The sequence below is a fragment of the Aethalodelphis obliquidens genome, unplaced genomic scaffold (assembly GCF_003676395.1).
Source record: "Aethalodelphis obliquidens isolate GAN/ISIS:26980383/991018 unplaced genomic scaffold, ASM367639v1 scaffold7, whole genome shotgun sequence".
NCBI lineage: Eukaryota > Metazoa > Chordata > Mammalia > Artiodactyla > Delphinidae > Aethalodelphis > Aethalodelphis obliquidens.
Genome location: NW_020837951.1, coordinates 694,153 through 708,552, shown reverse-complemented (window position 1 = coordinate 708,552; position 14,400 = coordinate 694,153). Strand labels below are relative to the sequence as shown.

Here is a 14,400-nt window from a genome sequence, read left to right as displayed (position 1 = left end):
TGCAGGAAAGGCCGGTATCCCCCGTCACCCAAGGCACAGATGGGAGCTGAGGACGCTGCTTTATTTATCAGCGGAGTTTAGGAGGTGGTGTAAGTGTGTTCACTGTGTCCAGGGCCTCAAGACAGGACAGGACGTGGGACAGGACATGCCTGACAGGCCACCAGTGTTTGTCCGGCCTCTCCCTCGGGCAAGGCCCTGCCCACCCTGGCCGAGCTCCAGGTTCAGGATGTCGGGCCAGGGCTCCTCCCCCGCTTACTCGCCTCAGGCTCCCAGCAAGTCCTCCCTGGTCCTGCTGGGGGAGCACCCCTCAGCCTCGGAGCCCCTGTGCTGTGCCAGCCGCAGCCGCTGCTCATGCCTCGCTGCCTCGACCCACTTGCCGATGAGGGTGGCCTCTAGCCTGCGCGCCTCCACGACAGATGCGGGGTCTTCTGGGTGGGACGCTCTGAGGAGCAGGCGTGGGGGGCACTCAGCAGGGCTGGCAGGCCCCGAGCCTCACACCACCCTAGCCCACGTCCACCCATCGGCCCAGGCCAGGTACTGCACCCCCTCCCCAGGCAGGACCACACCTGAGGTCCAGGTGATGCGCTCCCCCGTGGATGGTGACGGCGAGGACTGACATGCTCAGGTTGCTCTGAATCTGTATCATTGAAGGAGCATCCGTGTCAGGGGTGCAGACTGTGCTCTCGGCCTCAGCCTCGCAGCACAACCTGCTGGGAGGCTGCATGTCCCAGCCTGTGGGGTGCAGTTAAAGCAGTAGTTTGAGGTGACTGCATAGACCTGAACGGTCCCATTAGAAATGAAAGGTGAAGACGAATGAGTCAGAAGCCAGGCCGCCATAAGAAGTAGAAAAAGAACCAACAAAGGGAGAGAAGGGAAGAAGGGAGATTGGAACAAAAACCAAGGAGGTGCAGAGCCAAGAGTGCCAGGACCCACACAGGGCAGGGACTTCCTGGCCTGACTCACCCCTCCCCCGGCCCAGGGGTCCAGGTCACCGTTGGAGAAGATGATGTTGCTGGCAGCCGTGAGGTCTGAAATGGACAGAGCAAGCAGTGGTGGGGACTGGGTGGGCCCCCCACCCCAAGTCTGTGACCCAGGGGCTAGGGAGTGTGGGAAACAGAGGCAGCTCAGTGCAGGGGGAAGGATGCCGCCCCCAACCCTGTCTTGAGCCTCACCGCCTCCCCCAAAGCTGGTCTGCAGCCAGTCCTGCCGGGGCCACACGCCCCACGTGTCCAGGCAGTACTGCTGGCGCAGGGCTTCGGTGAAGGGCAGGTCAGGGAAGATGTCCGACACATTGTTACTGGAAAACGTCAGGTTGATCTCAGTGCAGGCCTGCAGGACACCGCACCACCATCAGGCCAGGGGGCCAGGACACCACATGTAGCACCCCATACCTGGCAGTCCCAGGCCCCCAGCTCCCACATACCTGGTAGTCCCAGGCCTTGGCATCAGGGCCCAAGCCGCAGCCCGTGGGGTCGGCACAGACCTGGTACTGCAGGTAGATGTCATAGCAGGGCTCCGTGCCCGAGGAGTTGTACACCAGGCCTGGGGGAGAGGAGTACTGGGGCTGGGTGCCTGGACACTCACCCTGCCCCTTTAGACGGGTCCAGCAGGTGTCAGGGGCTCTGGGGTCCTATGGGCCCAGTGAAGAGTGGATCTGTACTATCAGCTCCTGTCCTGGCTGCTGAGGGCAGCTGGGCAGCCCACCTTGATGTTCTCCCTCCCAGCAGGGTGGACCGAGGTGGGGTGTGCTGCCCTTTGCACTAGGGACCTCCCAGAAGGCCCTTGGGTTCGCGCTCTCCAGGCTGGGCCATGAGGGGGATGGCCACTTCCTGCCCCAGGGACCAAGTGGAGGCTTCTGCGCTCCCCGCCCCCGTACGGCCCTCATTGCTGCCCGCCCACTCCTCAGCCCACCCGCTCCCCTGCCAACACTGGGCCCCTCACGCTTGACACCAGCCCAGGCAGGTGGGCAGACGCACCGGCCAACGATCGGAGCCCCTTGATCCTCTGGCTCTCGCTCAGCAGCCGGTCGCAGCCAACCTGTGGGTGCCAGCAGAGCCCCTCAGCCGGCCACCCCCCTCGAGACCTTCCCTAGTCCCAGGTCCCAGAGTAGGTGCAAGGTCCTGGGGCTGGCCAGCTCTGACCACCCCAGGGCAGCCAGGCCCTTCCCTATCCACAGGACACTGCCCTCCCCGGGCTCCCGCCAGCCAGGGGTGGGTGCCTCGCCTTGACGGGGTTGGCAGGAAGGTGTCCCACGAAGTCGGTAGGGTACGGGTAGTCCATCATGGCCAGCAGGGTGAAGGCATTCCGGGCAAACCCGAAGAGTTGGGTCAGGTCCCCTGGGCCAGAGAGTGGCCAGCAGGTGCCGAACTCTTGGCTGACCGTGTCATAGGCTGCCAGGAGAAGCAGGAGAAGGGCCTCTGAAGCCTTCAGGCACATGTGGGGGAGGGGGAATGGGGGGCAGGGAGGCAGGGGGCGGCCTCCTCACCTCCCTGTAGGAACAAGTCCTTGATCTTCCGGAAGGCGTCCCGCACGGCCTGGGCACACTTGGGACTCTGGCCCTCAAAATCCTGGAGGAAGGAAGGGTGTGGCTGCACCCGCAGCCTGGGCTGCTTGGGGGAGGGGTCGGGGGCCGGAGGCTTCACTTACTGCTGAGACGTCCCGAAAGAACTGGTAGGGGTCACCGAGGCCTGCCACCGAGACGACAGGTGCGCTGGCTGCGAGTGCCCCCGCCACGAGGTGGGGGTACTTTATCCTCATGTAGGCGCTGAGCATCCCCCCATAGCTGGGCAGGGGCGCAGGGTTAGCTGGGTGGCTCCCCACGCCACCCTGCAGCACCCCGCTCCCGCCGGCCCCAGTGCGCCTCCGCGACGACACCTGCCTCCTCTCTCCTTTCTCAGAGCCCCCCACCCCATGCCTCCAAAGGACCCCAAACTTCTAAGACCCACAGAAATTCTGGCCGGGGCCAGGCTTGCATTTGTTCCGGGAGAGTAAGGAGACAAGGACGCACCTCCCGCCAAAGGCGATGGCGGGGGCGTCCTGGGCCCCAAGTTCCTGCCGAAGCGCCCGGAGCAGCCCCGCGTAGTCGGCCAGGGCCTGCTCCACCGTCAGCAGCTCCGTGTACCCGCGGCACCTGGACCGCTCACCGAACGGGAGAGACTTTCCATAGTACCGCTGTGGGCAGGAGACCAGGGGTCACTGACCCCGCGCCCCGGTCTGGCCCCCACTCCCACCCCCAGCCCCAGCCGGTACCCACGTGCTCGGCAAAGACGACCAGGGCCCCCTGCTGCGCCGCCAGCTCCAGGATGAACCCCGAGTTGTTGGCGAAGGACCACACGTCCCCCTCGTTGCCCGTGTAGAAGAATATTGGCCCCTCGCCCCTCTTCCAGAACTTCTCTGTCGGATGGAGGCAAGGGGGCGGGTGAGGCGTGGGGTGCCGTCCTCACCCGACAGCAGGAACTGTCCCCAGGGCGACCTCACCTGACAGCAGGAACCGCTGGCGGAAGGTCTTGTTCCCAAACCTCTCGAAGTTGAAATGGTCCAGGAGCTGCTCGAAGTAGGCCTCCTGAAAGTCAGGGTCCGTGGCTCTGTGGGCTGGAGGGCACAGCGCTCAGCGGGGGGCACCTGGGGGTGCCGGGTGGGGGGCCCGCGGGCCGGCACTCACCCCCGGCCTCCAGGCTGCGCAGCTGCAGGGCCAGCACCAGGGCCAGGGCCCACGTCGGGGCCGCCTGCGGCGGGGAGCTCATGTTCACTTTGCCCGCCGGCTTCGGGTCAGGTGGGCGGGGTCACGTGACCGGCAGGACGCCCTCACGTGACGGCCTGGGCGGGGCTGTGAGCAGCTCTGCCGTGTCCCGCCGGCGGCCCGCTTCCGGGTCCTCAAGCTTCTGGCGCTCCTGTGTCACCACGAAGATGGTCGCTGTGGGGCACAGGAAGTGGGCCCAGGGCTCGAGGGCCCGGTGCTGGGCGGGGACGTGCCTGGCCAGTCACCCGTCCTCTAGCGGCCACTGCTGAGGGCCGGGCGCCGTGCCACACACGCACCGGGCGGAAGTGCCTGCCCCGCTGCCCAGCCGCCTCCCGGCCGCACGGCGTTGTCCTGGGTCGGGCCCCCCAGCGGGCAGCCCCAGGGGAGGGTCACCGTCAAGGGCAGGGCTGGGGAAGGCCGCCTCCTGAGCAGCTGCTCAGAACGAGCCCTGAGAGGGAGGGAGGGAGCCTTAGGAGGATGGGGGTGGGGGCTCCGTCGAAGAGCGTCGGCCGCCGTGGAAGAAGAGCCTGTCCTGTCCGAGCAACAGTGAGGGCCCGTGTGGCTGGGCAGGGGGCGGGCGAGCGGGGGCCTCGGAGCCCAGGCAGGAGTTTGGGCAGCTGGTGGGGGTGGAGAAGGCTAGGAGGCCAAGCCTGGGATCTGGGACCCCCTCCCCTCCCCATCAGGCCAGCCCCCTCACTGGCTCCGCAGTACCCAGAGGACGGAAGGGCCACCTCTCCCCCGGTGCCAGTCCAGGGCCCGGTGAGGGGCCAGACAGGCCAAGCTGGGCGGCCCGCTCAGCACAGGTGGGGCCGTGCTGACCACAGTCCTGCTGGGGACGTGGGCAGTGAGCCAGGCAGCAGAGGGAAGGGGAGCCACCCGTTCCCACTCCCAAGACTGTCCCCGGCCAGCTCGACCCCCAGGCTTTGCCCAGGCCTGGACTGTCTGGTGCTGGGACGGCCCAGGCTGGGCTGGGGTCCTGGGCTCTGGCCACAGCCGGGAAACCGGGCCAGCTGGCCCATTGGCTTCCCCTCACACAGTCCCAGGACTGTTGCAATGGCAGTCAGCATGGTGACAATGACTGTCCATCACATGACACCACCCTATGGGTGTAGTCACCCTGAGGTCACCCAGTGCCACCCCACAATCATCCCACAGCCCCTGTCCCCATCCCCATGTCCCTGTGTCCCCGTCCCCATGTCCCTATCCCTGTGTCCCTGTGTTCCTCACTTTCCCATGTCCCCACGTGCCCACCCCCGTGTTCCCATGTCCCTATGTCCCCATCCCTGTGACTCCATGTCCCCCACGGCCCCGTGTCCCCATCCCTGTGTGCCCACCCCCATGCCCCCATCCTTGTGTCCCCATGCCCCCTTTTCCGTGTCCCTGTGTGCCCAGGTTCCCATGTTCCCATGTCCCTGTTCCTGGGTCCCCATCCCTGCACCTAGGGATTCCTGTCCTGTGTTGAGAGAGCTACACTTGAAGGCCCCCAACGGCCTCTTCAGGGTGGGGGCAAGGACAAGACACAAGGACTCACAGCCCCTTCCCCTGGATGGCAGCCCCTCCCCAGGCTGCTCTCACTTGCATCTCTTCCTCTATCAGCTCAGGGGCCTGATCCCAACACCCCCACCACAGACCCACTACGTTCCCCCCTCCCAACCCTCCAGGCAGCTCCTCCATGCCTGGGGTGGAACTGAAAAGGCCCAGAGAGGTGCATTCTGAGACTGTCCTGCCACACCTGGTGACCCTGAACACTCGGGTATGTCTGGGGGTCCAGGGCCCTTCCTCCAACTGCCCGGGGCCACTGACTTTGGGGACAAAGCTGGGGCCTGATTCCCCCTCCACAGCCCACAGATTTGGGGAGCCAGGCCCAGTCCCTCATCACAACCTACTCTGCCCTTTTCAGACCTCAAAGCTGCCAGGAACCAAGGGTGGGGAGGGGGGATGGATGGGAGGTACCAAAGTAGGTCCCAGGGCTCTCAGCTCTGGCCCATTAAGTTATACACTTTCAACCACATTTAAATGCATTGGCTTTTTCCCCCCCCCAAACACAAATAATCTTTTACTTACTTACTTACTTATTTATTTATTTGGCTGCGCTGGGTCTTAGTTGCAGCCTATGGGATCTTTAGTTGCGGCATGTGGAATCTAGTTCTCTGATTAGGGATAGAATCTGGGCCCCCTGCATTGGGAGCGCAGAGTCTTAACCACTGAACCACCAGGGAAAGTCCCTAAATGCACTGGCTTTAACGCATCATCATTATTTCTAAAACGAGTTCATTTTTCCAAACAGAAACCATTCACTCATTAAACAACAACTCCCAATTCCCCCTCCCCCAGCCTGGGGTGACCTCTATTGTCCGGTCTCTATGAATTTGCCTATTCTAGATACCTCATGTAAGTGGAATCATACAGAATTTATCTTTTTGTGTCTGGCTTATTTCACTGAGCATAACGTCTTCAAGGCTTATCTATGTCACAGCTTGTGTCAGGATTTCCTTCCTTTTTTTTTTTTTTCCCTTCCTTTTTAAAGGTAAATAATATTTCATTGTATGGATGGACCACATTATGCACATCCATTCATCCATCAGTGGACACCTGGGTTGTTTCCAACTCTTGGCTATTGTTTAAAATGCTGCTGTGAACCTGGGTATACAAATATCTCTTCAAGACCTTGCTTTCAATTTTTGGGGGGGTATACCCAGAAGTGGGATTGCAGGATCATATGGTAATTTTATGTTTCATTTTTTGAGGAACCTCCATATGTTTTCCACAGCATCTGCATCATTTTACATTTCAACCAGCAGTGCACAAAGGTTCCAATTTCTCCACATCCTTGCCAACACTTGTTTTCTGTTTAATAGTAGCATCCCATGAGTGTAAGTGGTCTGTCATTCAGATTTTGATTTGCATTTTCATGATTAGTGACGTTGAGTATCTTTTCATGTACTTATTGCACATTTATAAATCTTCTTTGGAGAAATGTCTTGAATGGGCAAGGGGTGTCCCCAAGCAGGTCCCAGTGCTCTCAGCTCTGACCCACGCGGCACCTGCAGTTATGCCCACGTTCGTGTGTGTGTGTGTGTGTGTGTGTGTTAAATTATACATAACATATAAGGTACCCTTTTGACATTATAAAAGGTGTTTTCATTCTTCATTTTGTTGAGTTTTAGTTTTTTGTTAATTTGGGTTTTTGTTTTTGAGGTTTTGTTGTTTGTTGAGTTTCAAGAGTTTTTGTTTTTGTTGTTGAGTTTTAGAAGTTTTAAAAAGTATATTCTGGTTATTAAACCCTTATCAGATTTGTAGTTTGAAAATATTTTCTCCCATTCTGTGGGCTGCCTTTGTACTCTTGATAGTGTCCTTTGCTGCACAAACATTTTTACTTCGATGACGTCCAACATGTGTCTGTTGTTGCTTGTGCTTTTGGAGTTTTATCTAAGAATCCGTTGTCAAACCCAAGGTTATGAAGATTAACCTGTATGTTTTTTTCTAGGGGTTTTGTGGTTTTAGCTCTTATATTTAGGTCATTGATTCACTTTGAGTTAACTTTTTGCATATGGTGTGACGTAGGGGTCCAACTTCATGTGGAAATCTAATTTTCTCAGAATCATTTGCTGAAGACAAATTATTTCCCGCATTAAATAGACTTACTGCCCTTGCAGAAATCAATTGGCCATAGATATATGAGTTTATTTCTAGAGCCTTACTTGTGTTCCATTGGTCTATGTCTATGCTTATGACAACACCACACTGTTTTGAACACTGTGCGTTTGTAGGAAGTTTTGAAATTGGGAAATGTGCGTCATCTAACGTTGTTCTTTTCCAAGATTATTTTGGCTATTCAGGGCCCCCCTTGCAATTCCATATGAATTTGAGGATTGACATAAAATTTCTGCAAAAAAAAAAAAGAAAAAAAACACTGCTGGAATTTTGATAGGGATTGCATTGAACCTGTACATCACTTTGGGTAGTACTGACATCTTAGAATTAAGTCTTCCTGGGACTTTTCTGGTGGTCCAGTGGTTAGGACTCGGTGCTTTCACTGCTGGGGCCGTAGTTCAATCCCTGGTCAGGGAACTAAGTATAAGCCGCGTGGTGCAGCCAGAAAAAAAAAAAAAAATCTTTCTACTCGTGAACAAAGGACATCTTTCCAATTATTTAGGTTTTCTTTAATTTATGTCAACAATGTTTTATGGTTTTCAGTGTACAATTAAATCACCCCCTTGGTTAAATTTATTTCTAATTATTTTATTCTTTTAGATGCTATTTTAAATGGAATTGCTTTCTTAATTTCCTTTTGAATTGTTCATTGCAGGTGCGTAGAAACATAACTGACTTTGTTTGTTGATCTAGTACCCTGCAACTTTCCTGCATTTATTATCTCTAGTAGCTTTCCTGTGGATTTTTTTGTGTATATCTTCTAGATATTTTCTTTGCTTACCAGGGAGACTGCACTTAACATCCTAAATTTATAACAGCGTACTTGAGGTGGACAACTTCACTCAATCACATAAACTATGCTTCTAAGCAGTTCCATCTGCTTTATGTTGTCATTGCAAACTACATGTTTGTACACGGTGTGCACAATTACATGAATTTGTAATTGTTTATGCATTTGTTTTCCAAATCATGTAGTAAATAAAAAGTGGAGTCATAACCCAAAATACAGTAATACTGGTTCTTATACTTGCCCATGGTTTTGCCTTTACCACAGATCTTTATTTCTCCCTATGGCTTTGAGGTACTAACGTCCTTTCATTTAAATCTGAAGGGCTACCTTGAGCATTTCCCGTAGGCCAGGTCTGGTGGTGATGAACTCCCTCAGCTATTGTTTATCTGTGAATGCCTTAAATTCTCCCACATTTTTGAAGGTCAGTTTTGCTGGATATAGAATTCTTGGTTGACAATTTTTCCATCACTTTATTTTTTAAATTATTTATTTATTTTTGGCCGTGTTGGGTCTTTGTTGCTGTGCGTGGGCTTTCTCTAGTTGCGGCGAGTGGGAGCTACTCTTCGTTGCGGTCTGCAGGCTTCTCTTGTTGTGGAGCACGGGCTCTAGGCGCACAGGTTTCAGTAGTTGTGGCTCGCAGGCTCTACAGCACAGACTCAGTAGTTGGGGTGCATGGGCTTAGTTGCTCTGCGGCATGTGGGATCTTCCTGGACCAGGGCTTGAACCCATGTCCCCTGCAGTGGCAGGCAGATTCTTAACCACTGAGCCACCAGGGAAACCCCCAGCAGGCACATTTATTGAAGTGAGGTCAAGTTCAATGTTCACAACTTAAGTTCGGGAGCAGAGATGTGAAAGAAACTTAAGAACCAGAAGGGACCTCTTGCAGGGTCTGTCTGGGGAAAACGCATAAGAGTTTTGTTTTTCCTTAACTTTTATGAGACCATGAGAGAAATTACAGAATGAAGGTAAGGAAGATCATATTAATTGTTTTGTTTTGTTTTTTCCTCCTTTGGTCTCCTATCAGTGGCTGGACAAAAACCTCCTGATTCTAGGCAGAAGTAAGACAAAAGCAGCATTTGGGACACAGACACCCGAATCAGAGGAAGAAGTCCTTATAAAGTTTTAAATGGTGACGGGGCAGTTTATCAAAGGAAATGGGTTTGAGAAGAAACCTTCTGAATGTCTTAGCTCAAGAGGGCAGCTTGAGGAAGGACAGACGATTGAAGACATGAGAAAGCAGACAAAGCACTAGGGAGCAGATGTCAGCGGCCAGGAAAAAAAATTCCACCTAATTAAAATACAAATCTAATCAGATAACCAAAACCCCACTGACGGAGTTATTCCCAGAAACACACACACACACTCAATGCTGAGGGTGTCAATGAAATACCAGAGTTCAGCGTGAACTTACTTCCCATTCAAGGACAGGTGGCTCCTCGGACACACAGAGGCACAGGGGCCTCAGATGGGCCCACCGTTACCGAGCCCAGGGTCCCAGTCCAGGTTCCTTGTGCCAAAGCCCACCACAGACAACTGCGGTTAGCAAGGTGGGGTCATTACTCCAGGCACCGCGGGGACTTGGGGGCGGGGGGTCTCGGGAGGAGGATGCCGGGAAGAAACCGTTCGGGGAGCGGAGCTCTGGTCGGGGGTCGGAGGGTGGCGAGCCTGACTGGGGTCCTGCGCTCAGCGGGAGTGGGAGCGCCCCGCCTCGTCTCTCCTCACGGTCTCAGATGCCCGTGTCCGAGGCTGGGTCCCGGGCGTCCCGTCCCGGGGAGGCTGTCGCGGCCCGGCTGTCCCACGCCAAGACTCGGGCCCGGCGCCGCCGGACGCTCACCCGCCAGCACCAGCAGTGCCGCCAGCAGCCGCCGTCCGGGCTCCGGCCCGGGCTCAGAGTCAGCGCCCAGGCGCCCCCGGCGGGGCGGGCCGCGGACCCGTGAAAGCGAGGGGGCGCTGGCGGCGTCAGGAGGCCGGGCTCCCGGAGATGCGGAGCGCTCGGCGGGCCTGACGCCCCCACGCGTCTTTCGCGCGGCACTCAACGACCAGCCTTCGCGGCGCAGCGCGCGTGCGCAGAAACGGGACCTGCGGCGGTTGGCGGCGGCGCCATTCTGCGCATGCGCCGACCGCTTCCTAGCTGGGCGGTGGCCAAGGCAACAGGAGGAGCTGGCTTCCGGCCGAGCAGGTCTCGCCGGAATCCGCGGCTTTGCGTCCTGTTGCGCCCCGGTGCGGCTCCCCCAAGGCCTGTGAGCAAGCAGTGGGGATCGGCCAGGCCTTCTCAGTTGGCTCTAACCCTGAGCAGGTGTCCCACCGCTCCGCCACGTCGGCGGGGAGCTCCTGTGCCCCGAACCCCAGGTCTCGACCCAGGGGCCTGCCCGGGGGCCTGGAGGGGCTGGGGCCTGGGGGGCCCGCCGTAGGGTCAGCGGCAGGCGGGCTCTTGGGGTCTTCATCCATTGGACCTGTGAAAAGTAATAAAGGGAACCCTCACTAAACTGCAGCCAGGAGGCCAGAAGGGGGAGCTCTCACACCCTACCGCGCAGCCTTAATTGCAGGCCCAACAGGAAGGTTACTACTTACTACCCAGCAGGAGGAAGGAGGATTTTGCTCCCAGCAACAGCCCAGCCAATGAGACACCATCACAGTGCAGCCAATGAAAAGCCACCACACTTCCAACTCCCAGTTTCTGCCAATGGATTCTTTGATTAGAACAGCCCCTGGCAACTCCCACTTCTCCTCTATAAAAGAGTCTCCTCTGCTGTGTTCTCTGCACTCCTTTGTTCTCTGCCCTTCACCTTAGATTGCTTGTTCTGTTTTCCAATTCTTTACTGTTCCTGAATAAACCCATGTTGCTGCTAAAATAATTGGCTGTTATCTTGCTTCAGGTCAACAGTCAATTATGAACTATAGCAGAAGAATCATAACAGGGAAGAATCGTCTATCACAGGCCCCAACAGGAAAAGATGTACATTGCATCTTGTACAAGAAATCAACTACCTCAGCAACTTAGCCAATGAGAAACCATCCTCACCCTGAACTCTCACTTTTTTCCAAAGGGCTTTCATAAAAAACAAACAAACCAAAAAACAACAACAGCAACAAAAAGCAAAACCCACACAAACCGCTCAACTTCCTCATTTTTCTCTGTAAAATAACCATTCCTCTCCTTTGTTTGTTGGACTTACCTATGGCTTTTGCTGTAGCTTGCTTGTCCCAAATCGCAATTCCTCTGATGTTCCCAAATAAATCCACTTTTGCTCATTCTTAAGGTCAACAGACTCGATAGTCTTCAGGATGTACTAGAGATCACTGCACTGGGACTTCCCTGGGGGTCCAGTGGTTAAGACTCCTCGCTCCCAACGCAGGGGACCGGGTTCAATCCCTGGTCAGGGAACTAGATCCTCCATGCATGCTGCAACTAACAGCCTGCACGCCACAACTAAAAGATCCTGCAAGCTGCTAAGAGGATCCCACGTGCAGCAACTAAGAGCTGGCGCAGCCAAATAAATAAGAAGAAAAGACTTAAAACAATAAAGACCACTGCACTGTGCTGCGAGCATGTTCCCCCTCAATAAGCAGGGCAAAGCAGTTCTGTGCTGCCCAGGATTGCTCAGCTCACGGCCCTACCCAGTGTTCTCTGCTGGTGAACCTCAAACTTGGCCCCTCTCCAGGGCTTTCCAGGCCCCAACTGCCCACTCCCTCCGTGGGGAGCCCACTGCTTCCTGCCTTCTCAGCTCTGACATTTCTGGGCCTCAGGAGGGCTCCCCAGCACGTGCACCTACTACTCAGCAGCTAGGCTTGTCTGAACCCGTTCCAGAAAGATCTTCCTCCCCTCCTGCCCCTTCCCTTCTAGGGGTCGTCCCTGGGGTCTCCTCAGGTCTTCTCCCACACACAGCTTTGCTGGCAGTTCCAGCGATGTCCTCACGCACCCCTCCCTGCAGTGAGTTACCAGGGAAACGCTGGCATCTGGAGGATGCATGTGCAGGAGGGCGAGTCACAGGCTGTCAAACCTGAGGGTGCAGGAGCCCCCGCCCCCCCGACACCTGGTTCAAAGGGCATGTTCTGGGCCCGTCCCCAGGGTGCCAGCTCCACTAGGTCACCTCGGGCTCCCCTGAGACCCTGGGAAAGAGCTAGACGGAGCATGGGGCAGATCCCTGGGTGGTCCAGAGCGGGGTCAGCACAGCCTGTGGGCTCTTGTCCCCTCAGGGCGCAGCCGGCTGCAGCCCCTGGATGGACGCGGCCCTGGGAACAGTCGGTGTTGCTCCCACACGTGTTGGTCAGAAACTGCAGTCAGCAGGCCGGGCGGCATCACAGCGCCTCGTGTTTATTGGGAATCCCCACATTCTGTGGAAAATCGAGGGTCTGCCGTCTTTCAACTCAATTGCTTCACTAGCGGCCGTCTGGGTTAGAGATGGTGGGGGCGTGTGGCCCTCAGGGGAGCAGGAGGGAGGCCCGTGCGGCGAAGGGACCCACCGACCGCGCTGCCCCCGAGCGCTAGGTGGGCACAGGGGAGCCTCACCTGTGAGAAAGGGCTCAGCACAAGCAGGGTCTCCTGGTCACAGTGTCCTAGCGTCACGGAAGATGCAAACATTGCAGGAAACCCAGTGCAGGGTAGCCCGGACCCCTCTGTGCTACGTGTGAAACTTCACGTGGAAATAGAAAGCGTTTTCAAAAGCGAGCTGCTTCAGCAGTTTACCCCACTAACTGTACTTGTGTAGCAAAAAGGTTGCCGGGTGCCCCTGTGTGGCAGTCAGGAGCCCCTGGGCCGCGGCGGGAGCCTCAACCTCGGCCTCCCCCTTGGCGACCCTCCGCTGCCCCAGGCCCTCTGCTCGCCTGTGGAGCAGCGGGGAGAAGGAAACTAAGGCACAAGGTTCGATTCTGAGGCTTGAAAAACGTGGCAGCGCCTGGGTGGATGCAAAGTCGTCCTGTGGGCCTTGGGCGTGGCCCTGACCCCGCCGGCACGCCCAGGTTGGGAGGCGTGGACGCAGCCACCGTCCACTCCAAGTCGCTAGAGGGATCACCGCCTCTGAACCCACCGCCGGACAGCATCCTTCCCGGGGGAAAGCACTGCTGCGCGTGGACTGTGGAGCGGCGAGGGGGCGGGCGGCGTCGGCTGGGCAGGCTGCGTTTTATGATGCGCTCCACGTCAGCAGGAAGAGGCCGGTGCCGCCTGCTGCTCTCCAGATGGGACATCGGGCACTGGCACCCAGAGCAGCCACGTCAGGGGCAAGAGACCAGAGCCAGCTGGTTTCTCCCTGCCTCGGCCAGGCTGCCGGGGTGCAGCAAGGGGGCCACGGCCCCAGAGAGCAGGGGCGGAGTGTGAGCCCCGGGATCCGTCAGCAGCTGCCGGCAGGCTGGGCGGGGACGGCGCTCCCCTCCTGGTGAAACTCCAGACTAATCAGCCACCACGGGAGCCCCCGGCACCGGCATCAGTCCCACTGGTTCCTGGGGGCCGAGGCCTCGGGCGGAACTCGAGAGAACTCAGTGCCAGGCGTGCAGGCCAAGCTTCCGGAGAGCCATCCCGACCTGCTGTCGGTCTCAGCCGGGCGGGGAAGGGGGCTGGGCCGCGGCCCCTAGGTTCAGCTGCCAGGGAGGGAGGGGCAGCCGCTTCCAACTTGTCGCCCTGTGAGGGGAGGACACTGTCCTCATCTCTGCAGAGAAGCGCGGGGCGGTTGCTGCTTCTCACCGTGCGGCTTCGCCTGGGGCCGGGGAGCCACCATGCCGTCCTGCCCCGTCCTGTCCCGTCAGGCCTCAGCTCAGGCCGGAGCGGCTACACTCCCTCGGGCCCCCATCAGCCTCCTCTGAGCCCCACTGCGCAAGGTCCTGAGTCCCTCTGCCTGCGGCCTGGACCCCACAGCAGAAGCAAAGCCAGAGAGGCCGAGTGGGCCCACAGCGGGCCTGCGGTCACGGGCCCAGGGGAGCGGGAGGCGGGACAGTTCCCACCCTCTGTGGTCCATGTTCTCAGTCAGAAACTCAGAGCAGCCTGCTTTCCTCCTTGGAGCCCAGGCCAGGGCTGCTTCCTCAGCCTTGGGGACCCCGGGGCCGGCAGGTCTAGGAGGGAGTCAGGCCTGCAGTGTCCTGGCCGTGTCCACGTCCAGGATGAGCGGGGACCTGAACCCTTGCCGTCTGGTGGCAGCCACACCAGTGTCCATGGAGTAGTGTGACCTGGTGGACAGTCATTGTTACTATGCTGATTGCCACAGTGACAGTCCTGCGACAGTGTGAG

The 14,400-nt window shown here is 57.5% G+C and overlaps 1 protein-coding gene across 2 annotated transcripts; it reads right to left on the bottom strand.

Moving 5' to 3' along the window:
- Positions 1-44: 44 nt before the first annotated feature.
- Positions 45-3,805, bottom strand: DPP7 (dipeptidyl peptidase 7). Of its 2 annotated transcripts, XM_027104216.1 has the most exons (13): positions 3,662-3,799; positions 3,478-3,591; positions 3,254-3,393; positions 3,008-3,171; positions 2,647-2,782; positions 2,486-2,567; positions 2,224-2,390; positions 1,977-2,037; positions 1,424-1,542; positions 1,173-1,329; positions 964-1,028; positions 567-637; positions 45-442 (listed from the first exon to the last, which is right to left on the bottom strand). In XM_027104216.1, exons 1-13 carry the CDS (start codon positions 3,741-3,743, stop codon positions 262-264), a joined length of 1,539 nt encoding a protein of 512 aa, XP_026960017.1. In that variant the 5' UTR covers positions 3,744-3,799; the 3' UTR covers positions 45-261. The 2 variants fall into 2 exon arrangements, with proteins under 2 accessions (XP_026960017.1, XP_026960018.1); XM_027104217.1 differs by lacking the exon at positions 964-1,028 and having other exon boundaries at positions 3,662-3,805.
- Between the last annotated feature and the right edge of the window lie 10,595 nt (positions 3,806-14,400).